The following is a 26,696-nucleotide window of genomic DNA, read 5'->3' as shown; positions in this document are numbered from 1 at the left end:
GTGACAGTTTCTCCTAGTCGTCCGATAAGACGAGAGCTTGGCGATTTCCACCTCGCGCGTTTTACTCTTTCGGTGTCCGTCCAAAAGATGTGAAATCAGTCTAAAGTCGGATGAGTTATCCTAATGGCGGGAAGCGATAAGCCGTCCTTGCCGTAATCCAAAAAATTAGGAACTGCAATCTCCAAAGTCGTTCGTGAATAAGCGACCCTTTCTTATCAGTGGCAGATGAACAAGACCCGATAACGGCCTCCATTGGGTTCGGAATTTCAGATCAAGAAAAAACTTTGCTTCCAAAATAATCACATTTTATCGCGCAAAAATACAAAGATTGATTACGACCAGCGACGTGTTTCGAGACTCGACGACTATTTCGCGAGGTGTTCTGGAGTCCGCGGGGAGCTTGCACTGCGATTGTTACAATTCGGGTACATATTGTATGACGGTTTCGGAGTGTCCCGTCGAATCATCGAATCAGTCTCAGGTGAACGAACAATGAGAAAGCGTGCGTTCGTGAGGAATTCGAACCAATATTGCTTAGCGTAGCCAGAGCAGGTCAATCGAACGACGAACGATACTGCCAGTGAAGACGGCGACGGATATTGGAAGAAAGTGTGAACGCATTCACGATCATCGATCGATCGATCGTCGTCCGGTAAAAATCGGTGCCACCTAGCGGTGCAGGGGTTGGCAGTGCAGTGAGGCGATTGTCGGTGATTACGGACACGGTGCCGTTTTCCTACTTGGGACGCAATGGTGTTCCATTGTACCTTGTGCGGAATGGGTCCGCGGACTACCATTCTGTTTGTCGGAATAATATCGCTGGTGAGTGAAGAATTATTATGAGCGGATATGATGCACCTTGGAACGAACTTGTTTGAAGCGACGGGGTTTTATATTAGGAGTGTATAAACATGTATTCTTAATGACTACATCGCGATATCAGAACACTTGCTCTTGAGCAGTTAGATAAAATTGCAAAACTGCTTATTTTTCGGCGTGAAATGAAAAGCAGCTTCAGCAATGCATTTTTGTAGAGAATGAAATAACTGTCCAACACAGTTTTCACCACACCAATAAAATGGCATAATACACTCTTTAAAATATTGCAATTAGGGTGAGAATCGCTAGACTAGGATAAATTGCTTCGGTAAGGAATTTTAGGTATATGAGTAACAGAATGCAAATTTTTAAAATAGCATTTTCAATGGGATTACCTTTTCGACAACTGTGCTATTCAAGTTAGTGATGATACATCCATCCCCGCTTTAAAGCCATCGGCCTTATACGTGAAGTATTTCGCAAATTCCATCCAGTACGGTTCAAATAATTTTACGGAACAGAACACATGAAAAAAGCACTAAATTCCAATCGACGCACAATGAACAAAGGTGCGCAAAGGAGGATTCGATAACCTTGCGAAGGGAAAAAATATGACTGATAAGAAAACGCTTACCTTTATTAGTTATGTTTTCAGAATCATCGTTAATTACTAATATTCTATGGTGCTGGATGGAAATTTACGGATCTATATGCATGAAGCGTTTAGCTCATTGCTACTTTAACACATAATAATAACTATGGTAAACGCAGAAAGGGCTTTGCCTGCTATCGTAATGTGCTAAGTTATTATGATTTTTGTTTTTTTTTTCAACATCACAGCTGCAAGTGGAACCAACTTGGTACACCCAACCGGTGATTGAACCTACCAAACCTGTATGGGAACTGGGCGTATGCGAAAATGCTAGTTTCTTATACAAATATTGTATGAAACCATACAATTCTGCAAGCTTTTCTTACAATGAGCTTACATTTTTGTATAAGAATCTAACAATTTTGCATATGCCTAGATCTTAAACAGGTTTTTGTAGGTTCTTATGCAGAATAGTTAGAATAGTTAGTTTTTGTAGGTTCTTATGCAGAATAATTAGAAAACCTAACAATCACTGGTTAGGTATATAAATCAAATCAAAAACTGATTTTGTATGGCCTTAGTATAGAATTGTAAGAAAATCAGTCACCTATTTTTGGGTATAATCTCAATGTCTGTAATGGGCTATTATTGTACCTCGATCTAAATTTTTATTTTAAGGTTTTGGCGAGAATTCTCAAACGTTTTCTACACAGAAGTTGAAGTAGACCGTGCGCATGTATATATATCGCGTAGCGTTTCTGCGAGCGTGCCAACATCCGGCTGATTCGTTCAAATTATTGATTTGATTGACATTTTTTTTATTCATTGTTTGAGGTAAAGGAAATGTTGAAAATAATTATTAGATAGTAAATAAAGTGATATACGCTGAGGAAAGAGAACCGTGAGGCATCGAAATCCGTACTCATAAGCTGGGAGTAAGGTTCGTTGGGGCACGTGACCCACAAAATCGAATATTTTCCCTGAAATTTAATTACATACGCCGGACACCCAACCGGCGGTTTCAATTTTCTAACAATTCTGTATAAGAATCTAACAAAACCTGCATAAGAACTGGGCATATGCGAAATTGTTAGATTCTCATACAAAACATGTAGGCTCTCAAACAAGTATTGTTGTAAAAGCTAACAAAATTGTCTGAAACTTGATTATGCATATGTACAACATGTGATAGATTTAGTTCGGAAAAGGTATTGGAGGGTAACCCCCCCCGGCATATAGGCAATTAACTTTGAATGTACTAACAAAATTGTTAGATTCTTATACAATACTTATACAATACTATTTCGTACATTCCCAGTTCTTATACAGGTTTTGGAAGTTTATTATACAGAATTGTTAGTAAATTTAACATCCGCCGGTTGGGTGGAGAAAAAAAAAAGATTTTCCGTCAATTTTTATAATTACTGTAATTCCTATAGGAATATGCGAAAGTCTGTTTTTCCTGTTCGGATGTGAAACTGCGACCAGTTATAAGATTTATATGCGAAGGTCTTAAGCATTGGTGTAACTAGCCCCGATGCTCAGGGGGGGGAGGGGGGGCTAGGTGGGACATTTACCATCTCATTGAGTTATCTTATTAGTAATGTGATAAATACGGTCCAACCACCAAAGGCAATTGCGAATCAATCACAATCATCCATATTTTCTTTTCTCAAGCAAGTGCTTTCTGTTGTAGCCCACAGTACCGAAGTGTGTTTGTTAACCAGCCGATGATTGCTTTAGTGATTCCGATAAAAATTCTTTAGTGATTCCGATGGAAATCTCCAGAGATATCGACATGAATCCTCCAAACATACCGAAGGAACCTCCAGGGATTCTGGAGGCAATTCACGGGGATTCCGAAAGGAATGTTCCAGTGATTCAATATCCTCCCGAAATGTCGACGGAGCTCTGACGGGAATTCCAACGTGAATGTTCTTGGGCTTTCGTAGGCAATGTTCCAGGGAGACTTTACGACACTACCCATAATTCCATTACCCATAATGCCATTACCCCGAAGGCCACTACCCCGAAAGCCACAACCCCGAATGAGTCACTACCCCGAATGCCCCGAATGAGCCAGAACCCCGAATTAGTAATTATTTCAAGTTAATACTTCATTTCAATGAAAAAAATGTTACTCAATAAACGTTTATTCAAATTTCATATGAATGAACAATAATTGGAACTGAAACTACTTACTCCGTAAGATCCCGTTCCACTTCGTATGGCACTCTTCAAGATTCCTGAATGACAGGGGGAGATTATGCAGCACGTTTTCATGCACAATGCAGAGAGTTGGAGGCAATTGCGGTCTACGTCAGCATGGCTACTAGGCCAACAAGGTAGAAGTTGTTTCTTGGTCGCTGTTGTAAAAGCAACGGATTCTGGATGAAGCGTGGTCTAAATCTCAAAATCGGCGAGGGGGTGAATGGGTGAGTAAGAGTGAGTGAGTGCTTTAGTGAGTGAGTAAGAGTGAGTGAGCAAGTAAGAGTTAGTGAGTGAGCGAGTAAGAGTAAACTAGTAAGAGTGTGTGAGTAAGAGTGAGCGAGAAAGAGAGAGCAAATGATTGAAAGTAAATGAATGAGTAAAAGTGGATGAGTGAGTAAGAGTGGTTAAGTGAGTAAAAGTGGGTGAATGAATGAGAGCGGGTGAATGAGTAATAATTAGTAAGACAGAGGAAGTGAGTGAGAGTTTGTGTATTAGAGTGAGAGAGAGGGAGATCTTGTTCATCTCCAGGAAGTTGCGTTGACTTAAAGAAGGCATCATCTCGTTTCCCCTTCTATCGAACAGAACTTTTAAAAGGCAGTATTCCCTCTGTGTGCCTTATCGAGATATAAGCACGTTCATTAAAAGGTGATATCATCTCCTCTGTCTGCCTTATACCGGGCAAACCCGTCCATTTAAAGAAGGCATCATCTCCTCTGTCTGCCTTATACCGGGCAAACGCGTCTATTTAAACAAGGAATAATTTCCTCTTTGTTCCTTTATACCGGGCAAACCCGTCCATTTAAAGAAGGCATCATCTCCTCTGTCTGTCTTATACCGGGCAAACGCGTCCATTTAAAGAAGGCATCATCTCCTCTGTCTGCCTTATACCGGGCAAACGCGTCCATTTAAAGAAGGCATCATCTCCTCTGTCTGCCTTATGCCGGGCTAACGCGTTCATTTAAACGAGGAATAATTTCCTCTGTATGCCTTATACCGGGCAAACCCGTCCATTTAAAGAAGGCGTCATCTCCTCTGTCTGTCTTATACCAGGCAAACGCGTTCATTTATACAAGGTATTATTTCCTCGATGTGCCTTATACCGGGCAAACCCGTTCATTTAAAGAAGGCGTCATTTCCGCTGTCTGCCTCATACCGGGAAAACACGTCCATTTAAAGAAGTCATCATCTCCCCTTTCTGCCTTATACCGGGCAAACGCGTTTATTAAAAAAAGATCATATTTACCCTGTATGCCTTATACCGGGCAAACTCGTTAATTAAAACAAGGCATCATCTCCTCTGTTCGCCTTATACAGGGAAAATGCGTTCTGTTGGGAGGATCTCTTACTCCATTTCGTAGAATAGTACTTTTCCAGGTCATAATGACAGGAATGACAGTTAAAGCTAATTAGAAGAAAAATTATAACCGTTGGTTAAACTGGTTGGTTAAAAACTGTTGCGATTCATCGATATCTGTTTATGTTAAACATAATAATAATATACTATAGATTCTAAATGTTTTCGGGGTAATTGCCTTTCGGGGTAATGGATTTCGGGGTAGTGTCCCATTCGGGGTAATGACTTTCGGGGCACTGTCGCATTCGGGGTAGTGGCCTTCGGGATAATGGCATTCGGGGTACTGGGATTCGGGGTACTGGGGTAGAGCCTTCCAGGGATGTAGAAGCAAATCGTCGAAGGATTCCGAAGCAATCTGTAGAGGAAGTAAATCGTCGAGGAACCTCGAATCATTCCTTCAGGGATTCCGAAAAGAATCCTCTAGCGACTCAGATGGGAATCCTCCAGGGATGTTGAAGCAAATGGTTGAGGGATTCCGAAGCAAATCATCGAAGGATTTCGAAGCAAATCGTCGAATGATTACGAAGTAATTCGGTCACGGTCCGAGACGTGGGTAGGACAAAAATTGGATTATCAAATCTATAGAATACTTTTATGGAATTTCGGCGACTTTCCGGAGATCTCGGAATTCAAGAGATTTTTCAGACATCCTCAGATAAGCTAGAATACTTCCTATGACTATTAGGAGGGGCCCTCCTTAGCCGTGCCGTAAGACGCGCGACTACAAAGCAAGACCATTCAGAGGGTGGTTGGGTTCGATTCCCGATGCCGGTCTGGACAATTTTCGGATTGGAAATTGTCTCGACTTCCCTGGGCATAAAAGTATCATCGTGCTAGCCTCATGATATACGAATGCAAAAATGGTAACTTGGCTTAGAAACCTCGTAGTTAATAACTGTGGGAGTGCTTAATGAACACTAAGCTGCGAGGCGGCTCTGTCCCAGTGTGAAGATGTAATGCCAATAGGAAGAAGAAGACTATTAGGACAATCATTACATTTCCAGTGTTTATATAACATTTCTGAAAAGCATGCCTTCACATTTTTTTTACGAAATTCCAGAAGTGATTTTGGATTCCTGTAAATTTTATAAAATGTTGAATGATTTCAACAATTATCACTAACTTATAGGAATTCAAACCTTTAGAAATGTTCAGAAATTTAACTACGATCTATCAGTTAAACTTATGATTGTCCAAGAATCTATAAGGGTGTTCAGCTCTATTTATGGGTTTTCAGAAATCTCAAGAACAATGTTACTCCGAAATTCAGAGTTTTTTCTTCTAACTTCTAAAATTTCTTGCAAACGTGAGTATATTTGTGATTCCGTGTCTAGTTTCTCAAATTTTGAAGAGGCTACATCAAATTTCTAAGTGAATCCTTGATCCACAGAGAAACAGACGTCTCACTCAACACATGTTTCATCGTTCACCTTTTTAACGGTGGATTCATTTTTTTGTAGGTGGTCAATCGGCCACTGATGGCGCTTCCATCGATTTTGCTTGTGTTTGACGTTTACGCACTACCGCCATCTGGTTGCGGCTTGTCCAAACACAGTATATTTAGAATTGGGCGATAATGATTCCGTGACGATGATTTTAATGAATCGCCTGCTTTGAGCGTGCTTACAGCGGCACACTAGGAGTTAAGTTTCTGAAAACAGTATGGCGAAAGGCATCTAAGGTTCGATTTCTCAAAATTAAGCAGCTTCATCGATAAAATATTTGGTAGGCGTAGTAGCGGACACCTTCCTACATAACCGGTACCAAACAGTTTTTCATGAAAAATTCCTAGTTTTGAGAAAACCCGCGTTAGATGTCTTTCGCCATACAAATTTCTGGTGGTTAACTCATGCTGGCTATTTTGCGCATATACTATAGCGCTTGGATGTGACAGCGGCGGGTAGGAAATCAGCCACTGCCAATAATTCATTCATTGCATTTTGTTCCAAGTGAGACGTCTGTTTCTTTGTGCTTGATCTATAGTTCTGTTCATCCTCCTTACCTAGTTGACGAAATTTCCTTTCCGTGGTATTGGATCCTAAAATGAAGAATCGATATTCGATTTTTTTTTTCAGGGAACGATGGAGTTAATTATCATGAGCGCGTCAGCTTTTCTTCCGACTCAAAAGTCTAAAGGAACTTGGTTACATTTGGCCGACATTTAAAAATATATGGACCTCGACCTTTTTGGTCTTGTTTGACGTACGGAATAATATGATTCAAACGCACTAGCAAAACACCAATGGGCACTTGACTCAACCTTTGACAGTTAATATGGAGATGCAGAGGTTTTCTCGGTCTCTAGTAGCAACAATAACTACACACTAACATTCCTTTCTAACTGACTAGAGCCGTAGGCAGTAAATGACACATTCCAGCGTAACGCGACACCATGAGGAGCCAACTATCAGCGAGAAATTAGGTCTGCATTCGAAAATTAGCTTCGAGGATATATGATTAAACAGGTGTAAAATTATCCTCACTAAATTTCTTTTCTGATAGAATATTCATTTTGAGATTTTTCGCTTTGAATATGATAAATATAACGCGCTGCATTTCGTAACGCGACACCATCGCTGAATTGCACTTTTTCGCATTTTGAAATGCAAGTGCGTTTTTTAGCTCTGGTATACGGTTTGGAGTCTCGATTTATTCTAAGCATTTCTCGTATACATCAACAGAAATGAGACTGTGAATTAAAATCGCGGGAAAAAACGAAGATTATAAGGAAAATTACTGAATTGATATCAACACCGCTGCGTTACGCTGATCGACAAACAGTGTTCTGCAAATGGTGTCGCGTTACGCAAACGTATTAATCGATGATAGAATGTGTATTTTCAGCCGATTTCGATGCGTCATGTTGTATTCGACACAGAATATTGTCACATTAGCTATCGTTGAATGTAGTTCGAGTTGGTGGTCATGATTTGGAGTTTCGGTTATTAAGGTTTGAAGGACAAACCGGCACAAATTTAAAACTGAATCAATTCCATTCATATTGCATATCAGTTTTTAAAACGAAATAAATGGTAATGGGTTTTCCTATTTTTATATTAGTCACACCCAAGTATAATTCGGATCGGTTTTTAAGTACGTGGTCAGAAGATCGATCCCCCTAGAAGTGAGTTTTTTACACTGAAAAGTTCTATATTGCCTTTTTTCTACGTTAACCATTTTGATAGGTGATAATGGCCCAAGAAGCTCAGCAATGTTGAAAAGAAATCTTTCTGTCGTTTTTTACTCCACGTTTCTACTGGAACGTGGTCTGTTTTCAACTTCTTATTTATTCCCGAAGAGATTGGTTTACGTCTCATGTCTCAACTAATTTTTATCACAAGAGCGAATGTGCACTGAGTGCACTACTTATATGCATTTTAAATCTTTACGCTCTCATCAACACTACTCAGAAAATAATTAATCAATTTTGAAAATATTGTTTATGTCCTGGTGAAAAATAAATTGCCTAATTATCGTATATTCACTTAGTTCAAAGCGAAGTTCATTCGGATGGCTGATATAATATGTCTTTATTAACTAGATTTTTAGCCCAAGGCTGGCTCATCTTGATTAACTTAACATGGTAATCAATAAATTTTCAGTTTATCACTTAGTAACTCTCTGTTATCTTTTTTCAATAGGCCATTATTGCAGTGGTTTGGTGAAGTTTTTTGCCTGATGCTATTCATTATATTTTCGACTTATTTAGCCGATATTGACTGTGCAAATCTCTGTTAAATTACTTAAGTTGAAATATTGACTAAATTGACATATGTTTAGGACTGCTTCTTTGAGTGCTGTAATAAACAAACTTTTTTTTTCAGCTGAGATCAGCAAAAATTTACGGACTGAGCACTCGGCTCGGCTATGGTTAAAGAAAAAAAAAACAAAATTGCCGAGCTAGTAAGTGCGATCGAAAATTATCAAAAAAAATAGTGAAAATCAAAATGCAGAATAAAAACACGAGTCTTTCGGCACCTCGAAGCTTAAGATATATTTAGGAAGCAAGATAAAACTTGTATTGAAAAACACGATTGCGGATCCGTAACGCTCCATGTCAAATGAGCCTTTCAAATAAGGGAACAATTAAAAAAAAGCAAACATCCAAAAAAAAGTTTGACTTTTCGTGACATGGTAGAAGGAAACCGTGTTCGACAGCAAACTGTTCGTTACGTTTACTCAAATGAGTGCATGATGATATTGAGCACTGAGAGATAGGTTTGGAAAAGCCTCACAATCCACTTGAATTAAAAAAATAACTCAAGTTTCACATGACTTATTAATGGACCGCAATAAGTACTACGCAACACCAAACATTTGTCTTTTATTTAGAGATTTGTAATTTCCCACCACTTCGTAACATTTTGGTAAGGGAACCCATTGTTTGTAGTATGGACAGTTACCAAATGACACACCCCGTTACACCCCCAATTTTGTTACGCTATTCATGTACAAGCCCTAATTTACTTAAAAGAAACTTTTTCTCAATTTCTAAGCCATTGTGATACTGTATCAATAAACCGAAAACTTTTTATCCCTTATTTCAGAGGCATATTGAATTCGCGTAACGCGACACCATATTTTTGTACCTAGTGTAACTTCATGAGAAGAGCTCCGATTTTGAATCTTAATACACGAAAAGAAAGCTCTTGACAAGTACTAAGAGAATCCGAAATTTTACTTTTAAAATGTTTATACTTTTTGTATAATATCAATTATGCGACTATTTTTGTAACGCGACACCATTTCATTGTCACTGTTTTTAAAGTACAAATATCTCATTAAAACAAAATTTTTCGAAGCAACACAATGTGCACTCAAAAAGGTCATTAAAACTGTATTTAAATACGTACTAACCGATACATTTAAACCCAAATAGGTGCGATGGAGCACATTTGTAAAAATTTGATTAGGGAGTCTTTTTTCATACTAAAAGTCTGCTACTTTAATTGGCTATTAAACAATGTTCCCAAATCATTTTCCAGTAAAAAAAATATTTTTCTTGTAATTCAAATGTATGTTTTCGTGTCCTACAAATATTGGATCCTAATTTTCAGTTTGAAGTTTTGGTCCCTTTGCGTAGAAGTGCGTAGATTGTGTCATATACTTTCGTGTAGTGGGTGTTACAGAGCTACTGATTTTTGAAAAATAATATTTCCCCTTAGAGGCATCGTGTGGCCATTGTGGCATCGGGAGTAATGTAGATGACGATGCCCCTGAAAGCGTTGGACATGAAGGCCTTCCCTACACCCGCTCCGTCCCGCTGGCCGACGTTAAAAAGTGAATAAGAAGTGTCGTCGGACAGAATTGGGCACGGATTTGAAACAGCAACAACCACTACCGTTAAGTAAGGTAAAACGCACCACCGGTCTCTGGCATGAACTAGCTTCGCAGAAAGAACAGACAATCGTCCCGAAATTATGGACCGGCCATACAAAGGTCTCTCACAATTTTGGTGGGGGCTCTTTCTGCTTTCAATGTAACCTGTGCGAAGTCAGGAACAGTGTAGAGCACTTCATATGCAAATGTCCCATATACGAGTATCCTAGGGAACTCAATGGATCCCTGGCAATAATCGGGACGCTCAAGCCGACGACAATGCCAAAATGGTAGCTCTATTCTGCCTTTCGAAGGATGCTGGGCTTTTTTATCAAATCTAGCCCCCCCCCCTGAAGATTCTTATTTGGGAACAATGCCCTCTGTCGAGGCGAACCTTTACCAGAACTCTGGCGCCCCCATTGACACTAATCTTGCAGAAGAGAGTGACAATTTTAGTGAAATGCCAATCTTCTCTCTATATATAAAAATGAGTTTGCATTTCCTTTAGGGCAATATAACTTACGAACGGATGAACCGATTTGCAAGATTTTCTCACCAATCGATTCCTCTTGGGCTCAGCTGTGTTTGTATATACAAAAAGTTTGCAAATTTGATGGGGAATGTTGAAAAATTATTAGAATGCAATAAAACGGTGAGATATAAGGAACCCCATCGCGTTCGCAAAAAAAAAATGATCTAGAGTACGGCGTCGCAAAAAAACTCATAAATTGACATCAAATTCAATAACAAACTCGAGCACCGAGCAAAGAGTTGGTCAATTTGATGGGGAAAGTTGAAAATTATCAAAATACAACGTTTTCGCCAGTTCTGGAGAAAGCCATTAAGCTCGAACTGAAATCGATCTAGAGTGTAACGCTGCAATCAACTATACACCTATAACGATTGACAATTTGACCGATTGTACATTTTTTCTTGGAGGCGTATATTGCCTATCATCGTTTATTTTAGATGTAAATATACCCAATTGTGGAATAAAATCGTTTTAATGCAATATTGTTGTTTTTATACACATTTATGGACCTTATATTCAAGGATATGTTTGACGATTGGTAAACACTTCAAAAAACATTTTATATTGACCATTTATCATCTAATGCATTTGTCACAACTCAAACAACATGGTTTGACAATGACACCAAATGCTTTTAAAACTGTTTGTTTTACATTGTTTCACTCAAAATGTTCACATTAAAACACGTAATTTCCTGTTTTATGAGTGACACTTCAGTAGGAAGAAAATAAGATATTAGATCACATATTGACTAGACGAACCATTATGCAAAACGCAACCATGTCACGCTCAAAGTGAAGTGATACGTGACTTATTTGTCTGGCGATCAACTATATGCTGGCTTACCAGCTGAGTCTAACATGCGAAAATATTTCAAAATATACAAACAACCGTATGCAATGAGCAATGTCAATGTCTTTGAGCTCTTATCAGTGAGAATTTTGTGTCTTTTTCGTTCCAGCTAATATTTCCGACTCATCCAGATGATCGAATTGCCAATTATCATTGAATCGCAGAACTGATCCATCCATCGCAGTCTGATAAATGGAGCGCCATACATATTGGGCCTAATGGTGACGGCCACACGCCAAGGTTGATGGATTGCTCCACTTAGAATGCACACTAAGCATAATTAGTGCGATGTCATAAAGGATAGGTATCTAGTGCCATGCAAATTCGCCGATCAAGCCCTGCCGCACAAATGTGCCACGATTGTAATATTGCTGATAGCAATGTTAATGAATTGCCCCCCATATGGAGTTGTTTGACCCGCCGGCGCGTTCGCACATCTTGGTTTAAAAGTCTGAGTCATTACTATCTCTGCAGTGCTGTTGTTATCCTCGATTGGGGTGTGATAAAATTCGAGATAACAAATGTGTGATTCCGAGGGTATGGGATTCTCCCATATTATATACATAATGCAACTCATTTGTATGAACATGGATTCGTAAGAGATGATAAATTTGATTTGATGGGCTTTGAACTTATATTCCACATATTTGTGTCTATCTTTCTTCTTTACTTTCTTATACACAGGAATCTGTTTTACACGATTTTTTTCGGTCGCATTTTCGATCGTGTGGCTCCAAAATATTTTCAACATGTTCCTACAAATCAAGAAAAAATTAAAAAAAATTTTTTTTTTTTAAACTGCTCTACGGTAATTATTTAAGATGAGCGAAAAACTGAGAAAATGTAAATCGTGTAAAAACAAAATTCTGTGTAGGCATTTAAAATAAATTAGTCAGTGTTCGCAGAACTTGAAACGGCTGGATGCATTTTAGTCATTTCTTATGTAATTCTCTTCTCTATAATTATCGACGGAATAATTATAGGTATACTGTTGAGGTCGAAAAACGTATCTGTCAATGGTACAATAAAGTAATGGAATTAAAGTGAAACTGTCCAGAATCCAAATAGTTTTCACCTCGCATTTTCAGCAGCACCAATCTGAAGGCCCAGATTAATCCACCTAGCGGTGATGGTGCCTTTCTCGTTTTTTTCAAATGGGTAATTTCTACGCACTTTTTGTATGAAAAAAAAAAATTTTTTGTCCATATCGGTATATACAGTCGACTCTCTACATCTCGATGTTCTATATCTCGATATCTCTCCCTATGTCGACGGTTTCCTTGGTCCCTTCAATACATACATTTTGTCATTCCACATCTCGATAACCACCCTAGCTTGATAACTCTCAGCAAAGTTACTTAGCAACGAAAGTTGAAATAATTAATATTAAGCGTCTTAGGGGAAAATGTTACAAGGTTAAAATTTATTATAATCCACTATAATTATAGTGGAAGTAAATGGAAGTTTTAAAAAAAAATTCAACCTTGGAACGAAAGTTGTTTTGTTGATGCTAATCATTTGATTACTACTGATACCGTTTCGATTCAAATGCCGCATATGACTCATATTTCAAATCCTGGCGCCTCAAGCCCTTAATACCAGGATTTAAAATGGTTATCAGTATGGAGAATCAAGATTACAAGCGAATACAAGATCGTGTGAATGAATGACGCGTGTACGATATATGAGTCATGTTCGGAATATGTAGGATTCTGCAAGGGCAACTGGTAGCGTCGCGAAATCTCATAAGATATTAAATGCTAATGATGTCACTTCTAATTTATGGATTTAAAATCAAAATGCAATAAATGACTTCAAACTATTTTTCTATTCATTAAATTAAGTGATATTGGCTATCATTGAATTGTACAAATCCACCAATTAAACACATTCATAGCGGAGTTGAAGAAATGGTGGGAGGTCTTATGGAAGCAGCTTATGATAGGAATAAAGCGAAATCAGTGGCTGGTTACCTATTCTTCGCTGCCAGCATCGTCTTTTTTTTCCTGGGGTGGAGTTTGACGAACATGCTTGACCGTTTTTTAACGTTAAATGGCTGTTTATTTTTTTTATGTCTCTTACAATTAATTTAGCATAACAAGTGTGTGGCTCTTCAGCTTCGATTTTTCTGCTTTTTTTAATTTTCATTTTCTAAGGACTTTTAATTACAGTATCTATAGATATATAGTTTGTCATATTTCCGTAAAGAAGGCATCATTTATTTTATAATTTTGATAACCTATCTAAAATGTACATTGAAAATTTACAATAAGAATTTGATAACCTAATTTAGAACTAGTGCCCTAATTGTATCTTGGTCCGAAAAGGTGCAACGAACCCTGAACCTCTCCTTGCAGTCACCAAAGCGCTCCTCTAGTGTTTTGATATCGGCTAGAAGGTGGACCTCAGAAGTTTATGTCCTAGGAGGGGTGTTGAGGATCATCCTCAGGAACTTGTTTTGAACTCGTTGGAGTTTTAGATGATGAGTTTTTGCACAGCACTCCCAGACCGGCATGCCGTATTCGATCACTGGGAGGACGATTTGCTTGTAGACAGCAAGCTTATTTTTCAGGGACAATGACGACCGACGGTTGATCAAAGGGTACAGTAGTTTTAACAAAACATTACACTTTGTCACCGTCTTTTCAACCTGTTGGCGGAAAATAAGCTTGCTGTCGAGGGTCAAGCCAAGGTTTGGCCCATTCCACAGTCGTGGCATTGAGGATGATGATTCCCCAGCCGGAACATGTTTAGGGGATTTAGAGTGGGGGAAAATGATGACCTGGGTCTTCACCTCGTTGATACAGATCTTCCAGCTGGTGAGGTACTCTGTCAGGGCATCTTGCACTCGTTGGAGTTTTGCCACAAGTATTATGATCACCCCTCCGGCCCTCCGTAGCCGTGCAGACTCAAGTAACCGGCTGTAAATCGCCTTTTCCAACAGCTTGGATAGCCCTGAAAGAAGGCTGATGGGGCAATCATTTTTTGAGGATGCTGTTGAAGTCTCGGGGTTTTCTGATGTTTTTCGGCCGTCAATTCACCAGCTAAAATCTCCAACTCTTTCGAGAAGTCTTTGGGAGTAAGATGGATGTTGTTAGCATGCTCGTTAATGGCTGCTTCGTGTGGACTGACGATGTTCTGTCCAAGATTGTGTGAGCTGACGGAGTGACGACCTATTTCGGCGACCTTTTCTGCAGGAGTTATCAAGCGATCCTTAGAGCCATGTTGTCTAATGAGCCGAGGCTTGGATTTTAGAATTTCGGTCAATTTCCAGAACGGCTCTGCACAAATCACTATTTTTGAGGTCCACTGTCCTGGCCTGGATGATTTTTGTCAAGCGATTGCAACTTGTCTCAAGCGCAGGCAGCCCAGTACATTGGTACTGCCTGCGGAATCTATGACAAAAGGTCGAAAGGACAAAAAGTCGAAAGTCAAAAGGTCGAAAGACAAAAGGTCGAAAGGACAAAAGGTCGAAAGGACAACAGGTCGAAAAGGACAGAAAGTCGAAAGGACAAAATGTCGAAAGGCACAGAACGTCGAACGAGACAAAATGTGAAAAAGGACAAAAGGTCGAAAGGGACAAAAGGTTGAAAAGGACAAAAGGTCGAAAGGCACAAATGGTCTATCAAGAACAAATTGCTAACAAGTTGGGTGTATTCCAAAAGAATTTATGAAATACATTTAAGCAGAAATAACGCACTCATCCAATCAATCAAAGTTGAAGAATGAGCAATTTTTAAAGAAGGAGTAATTACTAAAGATAATATTATGAATATCTATATACTTCTGAAAGAGATAAAGATTGGTAATAAGAAATGAATAAAGCTTGTATTTCGCGAAACAAAGTTGTCCTATACAGTTAGCAAAAATGCTCTTTTATTTTTCACTGTTTTTAACAATTAAATAAAATTCATCCAAAGAGTGCCAATAATACATGAATATCAAGGTTTTCTGAATGTCACTTTGATCTATCAGAATAGAGCACACCGCAGCCACGCCGGTGTGTTTGATCGAACTGATATTTAGAAAACTCAAACATCCATCTATTAGTGGTACTTATTTTATTTAATTGTTGAAAATTGTAAAAACAAAAGAGCAGAGTTTTTACTAACTGTGTAGGCCAACTCTGATTTCATTTTTATTTTTCATTTTATTTCTAATAACTTCATCTGCGTTTGCTTAATGAAGCCTCAAGATAAGGAAAAGCCATTTTGAGTAGACCATAACACATGTCTTGCTTAAGCAGGCGTAAAAACCTCATTTCTTTTCGTAAACACAATTTACAATTTGGTGCGAGATTGATTCTTTCCGTTTCACTTTCTTATCAATTTCAAACTTATGTCCCTTTCGACCTTTTGCCCCGTTCGACGTTTTGTCCTTTCAACCTTTGGTCCTGTTCGACCTTTTGTCCCGTTCGACGTTTTGTCCTTTCGACCTTTTGTCCCTTTCGACCTTTTGTCCTTTTCGACCATTTGTCCCTTCGACCTTTTGTCTTTCGACGTTTTGTCTTTCGACCTTTTGTCCTTTCGATCTTTTGTCTTTCGACCTTTTGTCCCTAACTCCTGCCTGCGAGTGACATTTCGTAAACAGATTAAATCTTTGGTGAGTGTATCAATGCTTAGGGTGTTGCTTACATACCATGCCGTTGAGACGTGTAGTTCACGGGCCTGGGACAGCGCCTCTTGGATGGCGTGTAGCTGCTAGTCGATTTTCTCCAGAGTTACCGGAAGACCCTGGTAGTCCATATTGTCGCCGACGCATATTTGAAACCGACCCCAGACGACTCTACGATAGTTACACAGAGATTGCCAATGTCGATTAACCAAGGAGCCGATTTCCGCCAACACCGGATAGTTATCCGAACTGAGCTCCTGGTAGACGACCGGCTGTGAGATGTGATCGTGCATGATGATTAGGGGTTAGAAGTCTATTGTTACATGGACTCCGGATCGACTCAGTCGAGTGGGGGAACCCGGGCTCAAGATCGTGTAATGATCTTCTTCCATATCGTTGTTCCAGATGGTATCGTTTCGATTGCCGTGAGTGTTGCTCCACGCATGGTTCTTGGAATTCAGGTCGCCGGCAATGGTATACTGACCTTGCTTCCGCGTTAGCTTGACAATTTCCCTCCGAAGGGCGTCCTATGATTTATCGCCGGCTTTGGCTTGGGATAATTGTGTCGATAGAATTAGTAACTTCGACATCCTTGGCCTCGATGATACTCAGCTCAGCAGCAGGCGACAGTTGATGTTGTAGCGAAGAGCGATGGCCACACCATCTCCCTTTGTCGAACGATCGAGTCGCGCGATGCGAAAGTCTGGGATGTAGACGCTATAATCCGGTATTGGTAATGGACGCCACGTCTATATCCTTCTCCTCAAGGAAATCCTTCTGCTCGATGGTTTTGCTCTTGAGCGAGCAAGCATTTAAACTGACTAGGCCCACCCTAGCCATTTTCAATGATGAACATGCCAAGAGTGAAGACCTACTGGTCGAAACGGGTTTTACATCCGCTCAGCCGAGTGGCAAGCTGTGCGAAGATCGGTGTCAGTTGCTCCGGGGTACACTTTTTGGTCGAATGGGGTTTGCCACTCATGTTACAGCGTGGCTTCATGTGGCAGTTCCGGATGCCGTGCTTGAAGCAGATGCGCGACGTCGCGGTGCACTGGCTGAAATGGCTCCTATAGTCAACGACGGTGAAATTTATGACGTTGATCAGCTCCAGGTCCTTCCAGATGGTGGAGCCGGCCGTGCTCCAGATGGACCAGATAAAGCAGGTCGTGAAACTTCTTCGCCTTGTCGTGATGAGCGATCTTTTTTTTTTTTTTTTTGTCTTTATTAAGGAGACTTTCAGCCCGAGGCTGGCTCGTCTCCGAAATGAGCGATCTTGAGCATGACCCTGGCTTTAGGCCACATCTTTCGAGTTCTGCTTGGAGGTCCTCTTCCTTCATGTCGTCCTCGCAGCAAAGCCTATTGATCGACTTCGTGCCGAAGTGGTCGTAAGTGTCCACGACGAATTGATGATGGTCCTTGTTTGCCGGCATCACGTTCACGCCCTCGCTGCAGAGCCGAAGGGTACATTTCAGCCCCTTTGTGATCAATTGGCGAATTTTCGGGCGCAAATCCGGGGGATTGCTCTTCACAAACATAGGCGGGCACTTCTCCTTCTGCTGTGGCAGCTGCAGTTGCTGTTTCTTGCGCTTCTTCGGCGGATTGCTGGCGTCGTCAAGTGGCAACGACGAAAACACGTTGTTTGCCAGAATATCCTTGGAGGGGTAGGCTGACCAGATCATTTCGGTGAAAAAACAGGACAAAAGCACTTGCAAAACGGGGCATGTCAAAAAACCTTGTGACAAAATTCAAGAGCTATGGAATTTTTAAAATTTTTGGGCCTAATTTTCATTTTCCGTGTAAGAAGTCAGAGAATATTTTTAAAGTAAATCATTCACCTCCATAGTCTTCTATTGTAATAAGTTAGTTGTGGAAAAATACTAAACCAAATATTTCACTCGCGGATAAAAACACGAACGAATAAGAATAACGCATTTTTTAAATATAAAAAAATGTGGAATTTTTAAATTATCTTAAACATGTATTGAGGAATTTATTACTGACCGATATCAAAAACTTTACAATTCTAAGCTATTTAAAATAACAAAACATAGTTAAAGTACCCTGCCTCCAACCGGTCTGGGCATTAGAGAAATAAAAAAAAAAATATTTTAAGAAGAAAAAAAAATCAAAAGACAAATGCGAAAAGAGCAAAAGGGTGAGGTGGGCCTATTGATTTACCATGATAAAACCTTTTTTCATGAATATAATCGAGGGAAAATCTGCGGATAAGAACAATAAGAATCTCAACCAGAAAAGAACATTTATAGAATGAAGTTTTAATTATTTTCATAAATATGGTTGACGCATGTGACTAAATGTCAAATTTAATCGATTCACTGTCCTTTTTGATCTAAATTGATTTAAATGACTCTAAAAGTAGCTCATCTCGGGAACCTTGTGCATTGATTTTGTTCCCATGTGCTTTCACAAAGGCGGGACTCATGCTACAACTCGTACTCTCGGAGATTTCCGCCGGCTAAAACTTTAATTTTCTACATAGGAATCCCATAAATCCCGCCCACACATATGGAAGCGAAATTTGCAGACAAGATCCTGATCTGTGAACTAGCCTTTTAGGGACCGAAATCAAAACATTTTATCCTTGATTTTAAACCACGCCCACGATTTTGTTCAGCTGATTTATAAATTATTTTTCAATGTCGTCATTTTTTTACAATGGATGATTTCGAAATATTCAGAAATACTTTGAATGATTATTAATGATTCAAAAAGAATCAAACGATTGAAAAATATGTGGTGAAGCAGATTTTGGCAAGGAAAAAAATCGAAAATGAACTCAATCTGTAACTTAGAATGTCTGTCCCTGCGCTTCATTTTATTGACCTTGAAACGTGGCCTGATTTTCAGGATATACTTGCCTACTAAGTTACCGATTCCGTTCAATCCACTGATGAATTTGGCCAAATTTTAATGCCTTCGGAATAAGCAGAAAAAAGTCAGTCAAAAAACTGCATGAAAAAATGTCCCGTTGTCACCTGTTGTCATTAACTGTTAAAAAACCATAAGAAAATCGATCCATGCAAAATACATAACGGCATAGATAGCAATAATTTTAAAGAAAGTGACACCTAACACTTTTTTATGGGTTTTGCCCACTTTCTTTGTGTTTGGTTTTAGATTGCTGTTGAATTTGTTTGATTTCTATTGAATTTATTTGAATTATATTTTGGAGCTCTTTGGAAGAATCAATGAAAAAACGGGACAAATGAGGGATTTTTTAGATTATGACGGGACAGCACAATAAAGTCTAAAAAACGATACTGTCCCGTTTAATACAGTACGTATGGTCAGCCTTGTATCATCGTGTTAGCCTCATGATATACGAATGCAAAAATGGTAACCTGGCTTAGAAACCTCGCAGTCGCAGTTAATAACTGTGGAAGTGCTTAATTAACACCAGTGTTGGTAAAATCACTCATAAATCTCAATCAACGAGCGCTCCCGTGCGAACGAAATCGTCTGCGATTTCAAAGGAATGCATCACGCTTGAATTTTTCATGCTAAAACGCATCATTTCACTCATTTGGTAAAAAATCATTTAAGTTCAAAAACGCATTTGAAATCAATTTGGGGGCAATTTATTGCTTATACATAAAAGAGTCTAATATTTTATGCGACAGACGACAATTGACTGTTTTAACGAAAGAGAACAAAAGAAAACCTACGATGATTCAAATGGATGATTCAACTCATCCATGAGTTTTTAGGTGCTGAGTTGGGTGCGTTTCAACTCACGCTTGATTTGAATCATCCATGAGTTTTGAGATTTTGAGTTTTTACCAACACTGATTAACACTAAGCTGCGATGCGGCTCTGTCCCAGTGTGTGGGGATGTAATGCCAACAAGAAGAAGAAGAAGAATGGTCAGCCTATGGAGGGGTCTCCCGCGCCTCCATTTATGGTGCATTTTGACACGTTGTCAGCAACCGAGTTGGTCACTGGAGCCAGTGGAGATATATCAGCTTCCACACTGATATTATTTCCTCCCCATTCATACGGGAGTTTAGTACAAGGAAGGTCGTGAGATATATGTCATTACAAATATTGCCCTCCGCTCGCTTTCAAATCGACTTCTATAAAAACATTCTTCATGCCTGCCTATCTTAACGGAACTATCAATTCTATACTTTCGCCTCTAATTCTATCATGAACATGTACCTAGTTTGGAAGATGATATTAGCATTTCCATATCATATTTAAATTCATTTATGTATGTATTTAATTTTCATATACAACATAGCTATAATAACTAATTTAATGAAACCTTTCATTCCTATCTTGTTCGGGTGCATCAAAGTTATAAACATTGAACTAGGGGAACTGTTCCATTTTCCATCTCACTGAACATATATTCATCTCATAGCGAAACAACGAAATGCGGCACCAATTTCGTCGCTTCTTTTTGCTAACATGCGTGCTTACTGCTGAAAAAAATCACAAAAATAATAAACAAACCAAATACCTTTTCATTGCTTTGTTCTTCGTGAGACCAATATCGGAGCTATGAGATGAAGTCCAGGAGCAGTAACCCTATATCGACTTATAAAAAATATCAATTCATTTTTTTTCTATCGCTCTATTCTCTATCTCAGGCATTCTCAGCGGGATACATATTCTTCACACTTTCCGGAGTCTTGGCACACAACTGCCATCTAAACATGACGACATCTCCCCAGGAATATGGCATTTACTTGTACTACCTCCGCAGTAAGTTTTGACATTTTGCGTCTGAAATTCGAAGACGGTATCGATCGTTTTTTAACCTGTGTTCCGTAGACTCAGAATGTGGCCCCGTCAATCTGACTTACTTGGGGATGGACGGCATTCCAGCTGAATTCGTAGTTTCCGTGCCAGATGTATCTGCAGCAGCTGAACGGACGTATATTTTCTGTATCGTCGGATTGGTGCTGTTTGGAGTATGGTTTGTTACTTCATTTTTCTCATTGAGTAAGTAATGATTTACTTTTGAAATAAGTATGCCATTACTTATGCATATTAAATCATTCCAGTTTCAATATGTACATCATGCATAGGCCGATGCTGCATAGCAATTGGACTATACCCTTATGTCATCACTTCATTTTTGGTACTTATCTACACTGCAGTGGCCTTCGTATACTACCTAATCGATTTCATAAAAAGTTTCGTAAGTACACGACCGACTAATTCACTTGTAAACTATTCAATCAATGAAAATGACGCCATTTCAGGATCTTGATTTTGTGCTCGAGTTCTTAGAAGTCCATAACGCAGCTGAACTTGAACCTTTCTTAGGTCAACTCGATGAGCTCCTGCTGGTGCTTCCTCCACTGGTGATGTGGCTTGTGGCAGGGTTCGGAGTGTTCTTTTGGTTCATGTTCCTAATATTTGCTTTTGTCATGCTCGGCGTGGCAAGTCGGTTGTGGGCAGAAAATAAACCAGCCCCAGCTTATAACCGTACAGTGCAGCAAAACCGAATTGTTGCACCAGTTGCAACGGCACCAGTCGAAATGACAGAAGACACCAGAGTGGTTTACCCGGGCCCAGCAGTGGCAGCTATTCGTTACAACGATCCAGCACGGCAACAGAATGAGCCACTACCTTACCATCAACTCCCTCCCACGATGGTGGATGTTCGTAGGACTATTGAGCCCCTAAAGAGTGGCCATGAGCCCACGCAGGACCTGCAGATCTCCACCGTTCCATTGAACGACAATCGCAACAACTATCCCCAAGAACCTGCCTCACCTTTGCGACCAAGTTCCGTGGTCAACCCCTACACTGACAAGCGGTTTTCCTACATGCCTGGAAATCCACAACCCTTCTCGTACCTTGCGGGTCCTCCTCCGCATTCCAGCCCGAGGAGCTCTACGAAACTTCCGGAAGTTCGAAACCAACTGCCATGGAGTTACTTTCCACCGGTGGAGGATTCCGCCATATCCAAACGGGTAACCTCCACTCTGACCGAAAATAAGGAGTTTCCAGGACAAGAGATTAGTGCCCCCATATCGAAAGCAGGTGCCATAGACGATCGATCCAGTGACGAAGGAAGTGAGTGAATAACAACTATCCTCAATTTAATGATTTAAATATTTTCCATTTAATTTTAGAATGGAGTGGTCCCGAGTACCGGTATTGAACCCCGCTTCAACGCATTGAATCGACCAAAACCAAAGACGCCATCAATTGCGATGCCAAACGAACGATCAGTCATCCTACTTAGCCTGTATGAGACTTCTTAGTAAATTGTCGTCCTCTTCCATTGCTGCGCGGTGTGAGGAGTATGATTAGTATGTAAGCCACTTGTGTAAGTGAACGAGATGCCAATAGAATTGTTCTAAATATATGTACAGCTCCTTTGGAGAACAGAGAAACCAGAGCAAATAATGTTTGAACACGCGATTACAGCCTTCAAGAATCGTACTTGAGATTTTTAGATTGAATACATTGGACCAAGTACTTCAAATTAACAACGCCATTACGATCATGAAAGACAGTTTTATTGACCAGGTCGTGAAGGGGTGTGAGGATGAGTGACAGGTAGGCAATTCGCTCGTTATCTGCGTCGTCCGTCCCACCCTTGGGTTATTGGAGGTGACTCAGAAGTCATTAAGATATTGAGCTTTTTTTGTTGTTATCCGATGGGTCGTCGGTAAGTGTAATCTCTAATCTGGGTTCCGATTAGGATTTATCGCTTCATTTGAGACATGTATAAAAAAATTGATGGGGTTTTCAGCAGATATTTTGCGCATGTTTGGATAATGATGATTGGTGTTGTACCAAAAGGTTGAATCATCAATCATTAGGTACAAAGTTCTATAAATATGTTACAGATAACGTAGCGAAACATCTTTGTTTTAAGTAAAAGTAAAAGAAAAGTTTTGTTTAATTCCTTTATATACTAGCCATAAACATAAAACGCACCAATTCATCTTTTCTCTTCACGACAAACGTTATTGTGACATGTCACAGGTGAAGGTAAATATTCAACTAATTTCAATGTATATCGCCATCAAGTATCACCTCAAACATTGAACTTTTTTCTGCTGTGAACCAGGAACCTGCGAACAGAATGAGCTCAGCCATTTCTGTCATGTCTGGAGATTCCGAACATATGGGAAAAACCACATGTCAGTACATGACAGGTACAATCTGAAGCAAGTTAAGAACTGGGTCAAGCCATAGAATAGCTCTCCTTTGGGTATGTTAAACCAGGCTGACACACTTGGAACTTGGAGGTTCATCTGACCTTAGCAAAGTTGTCCCACTCCCTCTGCCATTTAGATACCGTTTCTGATTTGATATGACTTCGGGCATTACCGGTGGCCCTAGCACTCTCGTCTTCCTCAGCCTTAGAGATGGTCAGGTTCTGCTTGCCAGCAGAATGCACTTGCTGGAGTACACCATCGAGCTATCAGCATCCTCGATTGTGCCACTAACGCCGTTGATGCGCACTTGCAGGTGCAGCCGACATGGTTTTCGAAGCTCAGCTTATCGGACTTAAAGTTCTCCTGAGGGTGATGTCGCTGCCGCCGACACTAATTGACGTTTCTTACACCAATTCAGGGATGCCAGATACAATTTTTATAAGTCTGTATCAAACTCAGCAAAATGTTTGTATTTGTCCGTATGAAGTTTAGAAGGTACAGGAAATTATTATATATTAATATCGCGTATTATGACAAGGGAAGATATTCCACTACAAAGCTCTGAATAATTTTCTTATCAATATTTATGTTGTAAAATTGATATTATTGTTACGCGCGCGAATTGACTCCCTGTGCGAATGTCCAGGCTGAACGAGACTTTCCTCCACGCGCAACGGGATATTAGCAAAAGACTTGTGCCGAAGCGGACCAACTCTAATAGATTTCACTCGGGATTCTCGATCCTTGGTAGTTGCCTTGCTCTGAAAGCCTATGCGCTGGAATCAAGAAGAGAGAAGAGAGTTTCATCTACTCGAGACTGAACTACCATGTGGAAATACTTTCCTTCCTAATCTTCCTAATTACATTGCTCAGATATTCTATGCTGAAGAAGAGTGGAAATCAGTCTTTCCTTAGGGGCCGTACACTAATTACGTGAGCAATTTTTCTGGGATTTTAAACCCCCCACCCCCGTAAGATTTTTCCCATACAAATCATTTTTTATTTATATGGGACGTAAAAAAATGGCAAACCCCTCCTCCCCCCATTAGTACTTACGTAATTAGTATACGACCCCTTACTGGATGCCAAGGAATTTTATGGTCTTAACCAACAGACAGCCGTCTTTAGACTAAAAACGAAAACTTCAATCTTTATTGATACTTCAGGGTATATATACAGAATTTTTGCTTATTCTACATTTTTACAATTTTTGGTTATCACCGTTCTGCCCGCGCCCATCAAGCCGCCGGACATCTTTTGGGTTTACAAACGGAGAACCTTTTGTCTTTTTAGCCTTTTTTAGGCTTCTAAACGTACTCCTTTTGTGCTTTTGAACAAAATCCTTTTCGCTTTCGAACTGAATCTTTTTTGGCTTCGGAATCCCAAAAGGATATCCCTTGTTCTGGAACAGAAAAAAAATCCATTCAGAAGCCTAGATGGCTCTACTCGGAATTCCAAAAGTATTCCTTTCGAAAGTCTAAAAGGCATTCGTTTGAAAGTAAAGTCCAAAATAATTTTGTACAGAAGCCCAACAAGGTTCCGTTCGGGAATCCAAAAGAATTGGTTTTGGAAGCCCAAAAGAATTCCATTTAGAGATATGATAGAATACTTCCCAGAATCTAAAATAATTCCGTTCGAAAATCCAGAGAAAGGCCTTGTTTTGGGTTTACGAACCGAGGTTTCTTGTTTTACTGAACGGAGCTCTTTTTGGCTTTCGGAAGGAACTCTTCTGGGCTTTCGAAACGATTTCTTTTGCGCTTCCTAACTAAATCCTTTTGGGGCTTCGGTAACAAATCCCATAAGCATTTGTATCGGAATCCCTTGTCCAGAAGCAGGAAAAGATTCCTTTCAGAAGCCCAGAACGCTCCAATCAAAACTTCAAAAGCATTTCTTTCGAAAGTCCAAAAGGATTCCGTTCGGAACTCTAGAATGATTTTGTTCAGAATTCCGTTTGGAAGTCCAATTTTTTTTGGGAGGTCCAGAGTGATTCCTTTCAAAAGCCCAAAAGAATTTCGTTCAGAAACTCGAAAGGATTCCGTTCGGAAGATCTCATAATTCTGTACGGAAATCCGAATGGATTAATTTTTGACTTCTGAATGGAATCTTGTTGGGTTTCCGAAAGGAATCAAAGAATCTTTTTGTTTGAAATTTAAAAAAAAAACTGTTTGGAACCTGAAAGAGAAAGGAACCTAAAAGAGACGTTCTGAAGCCTAAAAGCACCTAAAAGGCTCCGCTCGGAATTCCAAAAGGATATGGCTTGGAAACGTTATAGAATTCCGTACGAAATCCCCATAAAGGCTACCTTACACCTCGGGAAAATTTTCCGCCGGATTTTGGTCCCCGTGCATTTTAAATGGGGCCGGGATTTTGATTTTGAAAAAAAGAAAAGTGAAATGAGTGTTGACCCGATTTTGTCACTTCCCGATTTTATCTACCTCCGACTTTATCACATTTTCGACCCGATTTTATCACGTCACGCTTTTGTCACGTTTTTGACCCATTTTGTCATAAAAAAATAGTCGTTCTTTTTATTTTTGTAAATTATTCAGCAAACAACAATGATCTTCATGAAATAACTTACAGCGCCTGTGGTTTATTATAATTCATTTCTGAGTACCTGGCAAGATTTTTTTAAAGTCTTTTTGACAAGAAGTAACGGAAAAAGAAGATAGCCAGAGTTTCTTCTCAATGGTGCCCCATGGAAACCTGTTTGAAAATGACGGGTTCGTTGTCAAACCATCTTATGGCCTAATAACCCAAAAGATCATGCTTCCGAGACAATTTCATGAATTTTGATACCCATCCATTGATAAACCACCCTATGGTTCAATTACTAATCAGATCATGCTTCCGAAATAGTTTCATGAATTTTAATACCCATATTACCAGAGTTTATTCAAAATGAGTTTGTGGCCACTTTAGGCCCCACGGGAACGTGTTCCAGGATGACCGGTTCGTTGTCAAACCATGCTATGGTCCAATTACTTATCAGATCATGCTTCCGAAACAATTTCATGAATTTTGATACCCATATTGCCTACCGTTCTGGGTTTATGATTATCCAATTTGAGGACCAAAATGATGAACAAGTAAGACTTCTCCGTTACTAGGAAAAGGGAAGGAAATGGTGATATGACATCGACAACCAACCGGCGATTGTTAGATTTTCTTACAATTCTGTACAAGAACCTACCAAAATCTGTATAACAACTGGGTATATACGAAAAAGCTAGATTCTTATACAAATAATGCATA

The 26,696-nt window shown here is 39.6% G+C and overlaps 1 protein-coding gene across 1 annotated transcript; it reads left to right on the top strand.

Annotated features, from left to right (window-relative positions):
* LOC134215050 (uncharacterized) lies at nt 1–22,688 on the top strand. The gene is made up of 6 exons (XM_062694307.1): nt 1–822; nt 20,907–21,021; nt 21,091–21,261; nt 21,324–21,460; nt 21,525–22,344; nt 22,404–22,688. The coding sequence occupies exons 1-6, from the start codon at nt 751–753 to the stop codon at nt 22,430–22,432; spliced, it is 1,344 nt and encodes a 447-aa protein (XP_062550291.1). The 5' UTR covers nt 1–750; the 3' UTR covers nt 22,433–22,688.
* The last annotated feature ends 4,008 nt before the right edge of the window (nt 22,689–26,696 follow it).

This window comes from Armigeres subalbatus, chromosome 2, assembly GCF_024139115.2.
Source record: "Armigeres subalbatus isolate Guangzhou_Male chromosome 2, GZ_Asu_2, whole genome shotgun sequence".
In the NCBI taxonomy this organism is placed as follows: Eukaryota; Metazoa; Arthropoda; class Insecta; order Diptera; family Culicidae; genus Armigeres; species Armigeres subalbatus.
This window is presented reverse-complemented; position numbering and strand designations above follow the sequence as displayed.

Coding starts and splice junctions, on each gene's coding strand:
- LOC134215050 (XM_062694307.1), top strand. CDS start 751: ATGGTGTTCCATTGTACCTTGTGCGGAATGGGTCCGCGGACTACCATT. Junction 21,022..21,090: donor TTACTTGTACTACCTCCGCA/GTAAGTTTTGAC, acceptor TGTGTTCCGTAG/ACTCAGAATGTGGCCCCGTC. Junction 21,461..21,524: donor TCGATTTCATAAAAAGTTTC/GTAAGTACACGA, acceptor ACGCCATTTCAG/GATCTTGATTTTGTGCTCGA.